Below are 10,506 nucleotides of genomic sequence, written 5' to 3' on the forward strand. Positions count from 1 at the left end.
AGGGAGTGCAATGTTACCCAGGGGAATAGTGAATGGGCTGTGTAGAAACCCCTCCATTATTTTCAGTCCTACATACAGTCACCAGTCTAACACCAGTTTTCAGTTTATTTTGTTTCCCTCTCTAATTGTTGGAGTAATACAAACACAAAAACAGTTGTAAGGTCTTAGAAAAATAAAACAAACATAAGATAGAAATTGTAGTTATTTTTGGTTTGTGGTTCTTTTTCAGTGATTCTATTTTTTTCCCACATGATTTTTTTGTTTGAAAAAAATATTAACCATTTATGGCTGCCAACTTTAAATAAAAAAAGTGCACTGCATTAAGAAATAAAATGAGGTGTATAATATTATTCAGGATGAATTCACACACATAAAAGACAAAAAAAAAACCCATTATAATGTCTTCATTGTGTCTCTTATTTAATTTCCATGCAGTATTTTTTGTTTTTTTCCCCAGCTTTTATTGCCATTAAAATGTAACGAGTACAGAGAGACTAAATTAACTCTCTGCATTTAACCCATCCCCTTTGGGGAGCAGTGGGCTGCCATCATGGGGCGCTTGAGGAGCAGTGTTGGGTTAAGGGTCTTTTGCTCAGGGACCCAGAGTGGCCGTCTGTGGGAAAGGGTTTCGAACTCAAAACCTCAGTATTCCAAGCTCTATGCCCTAACCACTAGAGCTGGCAACCCTAGAATCATTGGCAACCCTATAATAATTTTCTTCATAACTGTGATTATTAAAGAGACACATTTGAAAATGAACATATTTTAAAAAACCTCCATTAATACTCCAAAACACCATGCTTGTATGAAGATTTTTATGTAAGTTCTGCTGCTGAGACTAGAGATGTTGGCAAATGTTGCCTCAAGTCGCTGCAGGTACAAATGAGTTGCTTCCCTTGCAATATCAGATAAGAGGGATTAATTTAACTCGTCATTATTCAAGACACGAACTAGGTAAACCTGTCTTGTTAAAGCAGATGACTAATAATGAGGGACGAAAAACTATAAAACTAAACTGCGAACAAAAATATTGAACAAGGAAACACCTCTGAGTAATTTTTCTCTGAGACCAGTCTTTGCCATATTTTATAGTAAAGCCTTTAGAGAGTTTTTTCCCCTGTTTTGTATCAATGGGAACATACAGATGAGTTCAGCATGTGTCGATGCAGTTAAACCCTCTCCGTCAAAAGGCAATTTTACCCTAAGTAAATGAATGTAGATACTGAGAAGTCAGACTGATGTAACCTCCAAGGTGATTGCATTCCAGTTTCCCAATTGTAGACGCTCCTATTCTTTGTTTTTCATATATGTCCACTGCGCGGCCACTCTTATGATGATAACAATGGCGGTATTAATGCCTAACATGCTATTTTGGTAAAGAAAGAGCAATAAAACTTTTAATCTTATCAACACTAAAATCTAGTTGGTTTACAAGTGACTAAATGTTACATAAAAAGTCAAAAACTGCAAAAAATAAAAGTTGGAAAGTTGAACTGGTATGAATATGAGTGGCAGCCATCTTGAATGTGGAAGTCATGTTTGGTCCTGTTTCTTCCAACTTTCTACTGTAGATTATTGCAGGTCACATTGAGCGCATTTTTTTTTTTTTTTTACTCATTGCTGTCCTACTGTTATACCTCACCAAAACTGAATTTTACATTGTGACCTTGAAAAATGCAAAATACACAAATGGAAGGAAAGAGACTATTAGACCAGTACACTCTACTGGACAAAAGTTCTAGAAAGCTCCATCTTTTTCAGTTATTTATTGCAGTGGAAGTTGTTCAAGTCCAAATAACATCATTAAGCTATGGCTACACAGTTTGTAGCACTGTTTCCCTGAAACAACAAGTTCTTGATTTCAAATCCTGGCCCAGATCATAGAACATGTTTCTGAGATTAAACAGCATAGGCAAAAGGAAATCAACTGTCAAACATGGAAGAGAAAGTGTGATGGTTTAGAGCTGTTTGGTTCTGAACAAAAATGGCTACAACAGCATTCTGCTTTAGCATGCAATATCGTCTTGCTCAACGATTCAACCTGCAGCACGGCAATTACCCAAAGTACAAGTTAAAATTATGCCAAAGACCTCAGGAAAGTAAAACAAAATGGAATGATTGTGCGGATTTTGGGATGACTTGGGTGGAAGACTGTAAAATGAAGCAATCTACAACATATATATGGGACCTTCTGGAATAAGTAATATGGGAGGGATTTTCAAAAGAATATTTGGATCTATTAGGAGGAATACCACAACTGTATTCAGCTGTTATTTCTCCCAATGGTTTCTACTTTCATCAGTTAAAAGTTTAGAACACATTTTGGTGTATAAATGGATATTATTTTTTTTTACTCCAATTGCTTATTTGTAGCCTAATATGTTTTAATTTCAGAGTACAATAGGACATTAAAATTACCCATTTTCAATCAAATTTTACTGGTAATATGAATATATATTTTAAGTAAAGAAATGCTGCTGTGTTTTATCAGTTTGTATTACTAGCTATTCATCTGCTGTTTAAAATATATCAATGGTTGAAATATATATATATATATATATATATATATATATATATATAATTTTTTGTTTTATTGTAAATGTGGTAAAGATCATACATTAAGTGTATAATAATATCAACACTGGATTAACCAACATAACTATTTTCATGGGAAGACGAAATTCAAATAAAAAACTGTGCGTGTAGAAGTCCTGGGAGCTGTTTTCTCTCTCAAACCGATCGGTGCTGTAATTTATTACCCGGTACACACGTGGGAATAGTATTACAGCGCCACAAGATAAACAACTATTCTACTTGAGCGCATGTCTCGCGAGAACAAAGCGCCCCCTCAATGGTGCCCAATTGTGAGAGTTTTCCTAATCTCACGTTACCTCTGAAGTTTCCCACGCCTGTTGTTGTGGCGTCTCTGCCCTTTTCGCTCTCTCTCTCTCTCTCTTTATTCAGTGTGTAGCAGTTATCCGCTGCCTCCCTCCTTCCCCCTCCCCATTTTTTTTCTCAGTCTTCCTCACCCACCCCTTTTCTCTCCGTCTCTGTCATCCCTACACCTCCAGTCTGCTTCTGTTGTCTCGGCGGATTGTTGGGCTTGTCGGAGAGAGAAGGGATATCGCGAGTATTGGAGTTTTGGTGAGAGTTTGTGGAAGATGGCGCCTGTTGTGACAGGGTGAGTCTGAAGAATTGGGGCTGGCGATGGGGAGCTGAGTTAAACAGAAAAACAACTTACAGGGATGGAATGTTAAGTTTTATGGCCATAACGTGTCGCTTCTATGTTGTGAAGTGTTTTCTTGTCACAAGTACAGTTTTTAAAAAGTCTGTATGTGTTTGGGTGAGGGTGTTCCTCCACCCCCACCAACAGTTATCGGTACTTGCCTAAGCTGACTGTTATTACCGCGGTGTTTGGTGAGCTAGCCCCCCGCTTAGCGTCACTTCACCCCCGGTGGTCTTTTCTGCCAGACAACGGAGGGCTGTTAGCAGGCTTGCTAACCCGTGGGACTAAACAAAGCGAATAAAAACGCATTTTTTAGTAGAAAAATCTACTCCAACATCCAGATTTTCTATCTGTTTCAATTTAACGGGGATTTTATTTTAACTAAACGCTTGTATTTGTTGTTGAAACGTGCTCAGCCGTTAGCCGGGCAGCACGGTGACGATTCGGCTAGCTGTCCGATAATGGACGCTCGCCGAAACACGTTGTTGCTTTGTGATCTGTGTCTTCTCAGTAGTATTTCTAAAACCCGTTTTTTGTTCGGTTTAACGTGGTGATATAATGTTAGCTCTGCATAACCTGCTGGCAGTGAATTTTCTGCAAACACACATGGTTTAACAGCTACTTTCTAAGAGCTTCGACTAAAAGTAGCATATGCCTTCGATCTAGATGTCACGAAAACTAGGTATCCCTGGAAATCCCTTATAAAAAATCGCTTTCATGATAGTTTTGGTTAATAATCGTAGTTAAGTATTTTTATTTAGAGTACTGGTGTAATCGTGCAACAGCTCTCTGTGTGAGTCAAGGTTGTTCGTTTTCCTGCTGACTATACTGTTTACATAAAGTAAACTGGATCAGTTAAGGGTTATTTAGGGCCATATCAGAGCATTTTTTTTCTTTTACATTGTGTGCCAATATTTTTAAACCTGTATATCTTAATTAAAACTAAATTTTTTTGAAGAATTTAAAATAATTTAAAAGACGTTTCTGTAAGTTAGAATTGTAGGTAGTTGTATCATTTTAAAGGCTGATAGTCTTGAGCTTTATTTGTCTTATTTTTATTATAAAAGGTATGTATTTAAAATAAGCTATAGAGTGTTTCAAATCCCTTTTTAATCTGGACCTGGCGCTGCCCATTTGAACATGTCAACTCATATCCAAACAGTTAGGTTGCTATTTAAAAAACCTTAACTAACACATAATCATCAGACTGTTTTGTCGGCCCAAAACTTCAGTTTTAAACCTTGGACATATCGGGAATGAAATTCACACATGATGAAAGGTATTCAGGGTGTGTTTACTTTATTATTATAACATTAACATGCAGTAGCAAATAAAAATCTGGTTTCAGGAGACTGGTACTGCCAGTAGCACAAACTTCACAGATAGACCTGCTGTTAGGATTACACCTTAATGTCATTTTATAAATGCATAGTAAGACATGGCGCGATGTTTGATGTAGATTTAATCGGTTCAGTAGTACCTGGTTTATCTGGTAGGTACAAAGAATGCGGTTATGAATTACTGAGGGAAACATTTTAGAAATGTTCTTTGCTCTTTTGCAGAAGGTCAAAGTCGGTGCTCGTTTTCTGTAGGAATTAAGTGTTTAATGAGGATATCATATTTATATGTTAAAGGGAATTATTCCCAAGTTTGGAAATAAATATGTAATGTGAGGAGTCTGTAGTTTTCCTGCTGACATCCATGACAGTGGTTTCGGATATCAGAATGCAATAAAACTTTTTCGGTTTTTAATTGAGACTCGATTTTAAACCTGCCGACCTTTAAACAAACCCTTCTATCTATGCTCAGTGCTTAGAGAAAGTAGTTCACATCTATTTTACTTAAAGTGCTACAGCCACTGGATTAGTTAAGGGGGTTGGTCTGTAAAGCTTTCTTTTACACCTTGGGAACAAACAGGCAACATCCAAACACATCTTTGTCAAGACTTAGATATTTTGGTGAGATTAAATGGATAATGTTTGACTGTTTTTCTGGATTTGTGTAGCTTTATAAGAGAGAAAAGAATCACAGATCACTCATAAAATGGTTCTATATTGGTTTTGCAACCACATTCACTCTTAAACCACAGAAAAGATTTAATCTTTTTTATGTTTCGGTGCTTTGATCAAATATCTTGCATGTGTATATACATTTTGAGGGATGTGCATTTCGAGGAAGAAAGTAAAAACTCAATATTTTAGCCTTCAATTATACTTAGTTATGACTCAGTTTCAACATATCTCCATATAACAACAGTCTGCCTCTGACTTAGCTTAAACCAACCCAGTTAGTCATAGCAGCTCTTGTGATTTACCTTAAATCCCTCTGCTGAAACAACCACGAAACTTTCTGTATTGGTCAGTGCTTCAAGTCTTGATCCTATTGGCTCTGTAGGGCGACTCTCCTTCAGTTTCCCCAAGATTTTTTTTTCTATTGCTGTGTAAGATGTGTGGTTTGAAGCACAGGATTCATCATCCGATACAGCATTAGTGCATTTTAATGTGCAAAGTACAGGTTAGAGTTCCTTCATCATACCCAAGCTGTCACCAGTCAGTTTGAGGCTCCATTTCTGGCAGTTGTAGTTGTAGAAAAGTAAATACAGCATTAGCTTTGTGGACCTATAGAAACAACACATCTGCACAACCTTTGGCTGCTAAGATTTGCCTTTGAATTTGATACTCTTCTACTTAAAAATGGGCTTTTCTGAATAAAAGCCACACATGTATTAATTTCAAACCTTTTTTTTTGTGTATATACAATAATTTTATAACAAGATTAAAAAGGGAAATTTATACTAAGACACACTTAAACTTACCGTCAGTCAGCTTTTTTTTTTTGACGTAGGGGAGAGTTGGTACTTTATTGCAGTCAAAACAAACCACAGTCCTTGATCTAGATTTTTTTCCTCATTATGAGTGATGTGGAGCAGAAAAGTACCAGGATTAGAAAGAAAATATAATTTATATTTGGAGATCCACTCATCTGATATTGAAGGAAATTCTAGATCGGGTTTCAGTGAAAATTGACCCGACCCGTAGACATTTTAATGGTTAGTAAACATCAAGACAGTGATATTAGTGGTGCAGGTGATGATTTTAAAATTTATGTCATTTTCAAAATGAATCTCCTTTGTCCACAAAATATGTACTTCCCCCTCCTCACATTAGCTATATAGCTTCCAGTTTTTTGTGGGCCTCTGTCGAGGCACTAATCCCCACAGACAGCTCGGTGGGTGACAGACATTTGCAGGGCAGCTTGGAGGTGTGTGCGTGCAAGAGAGTGTGTGTGAAGGGGTAGTTTGCTGTGCGTGTTCATTTGGGGCTTTCCAGCAGGGCTGGACTGATTTTTGGTCGGTGGGTTTTAGAGGGAGGAGGAGGGGGGGCAAAGAGGGCAGGAGGGTCAGGTCTGGGTGGCTGGCCACCTGTCCAGATGATATCAGCAGATTCATGTGTGTTTGGCCGTGTTTTCCTGTGAATGAATGAAGGGGGGGGGGTGCTTGGGGTCAGTGTGAACAAAATGTGGTTGCATGCTTGGCTGAGAGGGCTGTTGCTGAAAATTAAAACGCCATAAGGGTCCTCCTGAACTCATAGCAGACTCTGCTCACAGCAACGGTTGGAAACTTCAGACCTACTCTGTTGCCCCCTCATAACGAATGTTATTGGTTTGACAAGGGGGTGAGGGGGGTTCCAATGGTACAGAGGGGTTAATGGGATTACAGGTTTTGTTTTTAGGCAGATACTTTTAGCTTTGCGAGTCTGTTGAGTCACAGTCTGAACTGTTAGGCTTTCTGAAGTGATTTAATTTGAACAATCTGAGAACGATGGGTCGGCGTCTTGCATGCTTTATTTGCTGCTCTGTTTCAAACTCTACACTTTCAGCCTTACCTGGAGATGTTTTAGTTTGGTTTATAAAAGTCTGTATCCGGATTAAGCTAGTCTTTGTCATCCCTCACTAAACTTAGCTTTTTGTCGCTGTTGTTGGTACATCATGTCAGCTTCTAGCCTCGACCAGCAGGCGTTTCTCCACGTTGGAACAATCACCTCTCGGACTTTTACTAGCATTGCTCAACATTTGTCTAATGAATCTTGGTCTTTTTTGACCAATCAACATCCATTGTTCACCATTTGCAGTTGTATTTACAGTGCCGTGCAGAGAGCAGCTGAAATGCTCATAGTTAACGAAGCGGGGGAAAAACTTTGGTCAGGTGTGTTTGCAATCAGTTTACTGGAACTTCGCTAAAATGTGTTATAATTCAAGTCATCATCTTTTATATTACTATTTTTTATGTATTAACGTTTTCAAGGCTGCACTTTAAAAAAATAAAATGGAAAAAACCGGTTTAAAACAAAATTTCTTTTTGTTTACACTCGGTATACAAAATGACAAAATAAATCTAAGTCTCTAAGTCTAATCATGTCAAAATGGAAATTAAACATGCTAGAGGAACTAAATCAGACCAAAGCTTCAAAAACTTTAACACATGGATTAAACATAAGCATATTCAAGCATATAAATGGGATTATGTTTTAATCAGGTACCTCCATTTTCTTTAATTACAGGGACTTAAAAACCTGCCGGACATCATGATTTAAACAGCACTTCATAAGGATTCATAACACACAGATTCAGATTGAAAAAGGAAACCTTTCATTATGCAGAAAATTCCAGCTGTAAAACGATATGAAAACAGCAGGGAATCCAAAAGTTGCACTTGACTTCAAAACATGTTTATTTTATGGAGATAACATAAGAAGATTTGATTGCGTTGAGAAAAAAAATGTGGAATTTGTTTGAAATAACTTTGTTCAAATCTTTAAAACATGTTATCCACTTACACTTTCTATTCTATGACTGGTCTATAAGTTAGGATTTTATTTTGCTGTAAATTACCTTGTTTTGATTCTTTTTAAAGAACAGAAATATAAAGTCTTTAGCTTTTACACAAGCCTGTATATTTCTCTTGATTTAACGCTGTATTGACCTGGAAGTTCATGCTGGTCTGCTTTGTTTAAAGCTGTTGGACTCCTGCATAATAAGCAAAAGGCAAAAACTAAAACAAACAGCTCTGCCATAAAGTTTTTCTTTCCCCGTGTTGCTTTTTGGCGCACCTGATTGTGTAGTTGAAAGAGCAGCACTGTTCACCTGAGATTATAAAAGCATGAATCACTCATTTCAACACCGCTGTACCTTCGCCGTGCCCCTCGGGGACGAGATTCCATTTAGTCCCCCTCCCCTTATTTTTTTATTTTTTTTCCCCTGTCTAAAAAAAAATATCCTTTCAGGGCAGAAATCAAGAGTCTGCTCTGGTGTAACTGTACCACTGAGTGTTTCTTTGCGACACAAACTCCCGTTCCTGTATGTGTTGCCATGAGCATGCGGTTTGGGAGCTTCTGGGGCGCTGTGTTTTTGATCGGATCTAGAAGCCGCACGTTACAGTGGATGCGTGTGCACGTGCATCCATTCCCCGGGGTCATCTCCTCTTCCCTGTGTCCTTTTTCAAAGGGAAAGCGTCAGAAAGAGCAGCAGATGTCGAAGCGCTGACCTTTATGGTGGCAAAGGATCAGATGAAAGTTAAAACGCAAGAACGGCTCCGTGAACGGGCTGCTTCACCCGCAGCACCGGAGGACGGGCGAAGCATCTGCGACACTTGAAGCTGCACCACCCGTGCATCACTTCACCTCTGCGTCCTGCAGTTTTTCGCGGTTGCGCTAACCGTTACCCAATCACAACTGTGAAAATCTTCAAAGTGTGTGTGGCATGCGGTAGGTGGGTAGTAGGGTGGGGGCTTTGGGGTTGAGAGCCAGTCCAAAAATCACAACAAAAAAACACAGGCAAAGCAAATTTGCCATGACAACTTTAAGGGGGGATTTATTTTAGTTCATACAGTGGGCCATTGTTTTGGGAGTTCATACATATCTGTTACTTCACATGACTCAACCCCCCCACCCCGCTTCTCTCCCTCCTCCTTTAGGCCCGTAGTTTTTGTTCAGGTTTCGGTTTCAACTTGTTTGGTCAAGTGAGGAAGGACCTGTTAAAGCACCACACACCCAAGTTGACTCAGTGTCTTTATTTTCTGGTTTCTCTGCTACAGCTTTTAGTCTCAGGAGGAATGGCTACGGGGGGGACTGCACATTTTTCTGTAATTTGTCTTGGATCGTCGCCAGCTCCTCATTCTTGCCTCTTGGACATCTGTGCACCCAAACAGATATTCTGACACAGTACAGCATGTACCTGTACTCTTTAACTTTCCTCCTGTTCACACAAGGAGGTGGCTCTTTGTTTGTTATTGTTTTAAAACCTCTGGGCTTGGACTTGTAGCTGCAAATGGGAGGACAGACTCCTGCTTTAGCTGTTTTGTTTCTTCATTAGGATTTTTTTCTCTCTCTGATTCTTTTTATATTAAATGGAAAAATATATATATTTTTTAATTAGAACTTCAGCCCAGTCAGTGCACTGGAAATTGCTGAAGAATCTGATTTAAGTGTCCTCCTGTAGGCTTGAATGGCCTAGAAACTGGTGCATTTAATTAAGAGATGAAATAAAGAGGTTCATTTATAGCAATTTGGAAACGTGGGAGAGTTATCCACAGACAAAATCCCATTGCTACCTCACCTAGAATTTAATTGGGAACTTTTTAGACATTTTAACAGGTTATCGAATTAAATCTCCAACCCCCACTGTAAACATGACAGGGACTTATTCTATTTTAACACTGAACATAGCCTTTTTTGTGTTTTTTTTTTTTTTACGCAGTCGTTCACATCTACAAATATATGCGACTTGTATGTCATCTCCTATGTGAACTGCATTTATACAACGCAAGTGTAGCGCATGGCGGATTAGAAGATATAATGACGTCACAAGCAAGCATGCTCTGTGTTAAAGGAAGTAAACGTGGATTGTAGTGCTGGAGCACATCTAGGAATCTTTCCCAACCTTAAAAACTCAATCTTTTCAAGATGGTAAAAAAAGAAAAGACTGCTCTATGCATCATCGTTTGCCATGGATTTTGTTTTTCTTACTACTTCTGCGTAGCAAGACGTAGAATAGGGACCTTTGTTGAGTATTAATGACATCCAAGTCGGATGAATGCATCCTGGAAGTTCAGACGCGTTTGAAAAGATCAAGTTCGTATTGGATTCTGGACCACATGGTAGGGATGCACGATATAATCGGCCCCCTATCGGTATCGGCCTGAATATCGGACATCGGCCACCAAACCGATATTTAACCCGATATTTGATCAGCTTCTATATTTGATCAGCTAATACTACTTCTTC

At 38.6% G+C, this 10,506-nt stretch overlaps 1 protein-coding gene across 1 annotated transcript in view; it reads left to right on the forward strand.

Annotated features, from left to right (window-relative positions):
• Nucleotides 1-2,989: 2,989 nt before the first annotated feature.
• The window catches only part of rbpj (recombination signal binding protein for immunoglobulin kappa J region), a 57,132-nt gene continuing 49,615 nt past the window's right edge, over nt 2,990-10,506 (forward strand). Inside the window, exon 1 of the mRNA XM_015391780.1 lies at nt 2,990-3,181. Within this exon, the coding sequence (XP_015247266.1) occupies nt 3,162-3,181 (20 nt within the window). The 5' untranslated portion in view covers nt 2,990-3,161. The remainder of the gene's footprint in view (nt 3,182-10,506) is intronic.

Source organism: Cyprinodon variegatus, unplaced genomic scaffold, assembly GCF_000732505.1.
Source record: "Cyprinodon variegatus isolate N-32 unplaced genomic scaffold, C_variegatus-1.0 Scaffold559, whole genome shotgun sequence".
Classification (NCBI taxonomy): Eukaryota; Metazoa; Chordata; class Actinopteri; order Cyprinodontiformes; family Cyprinodontidae; genus Cyprinodon; species Cyprinodon variegatus.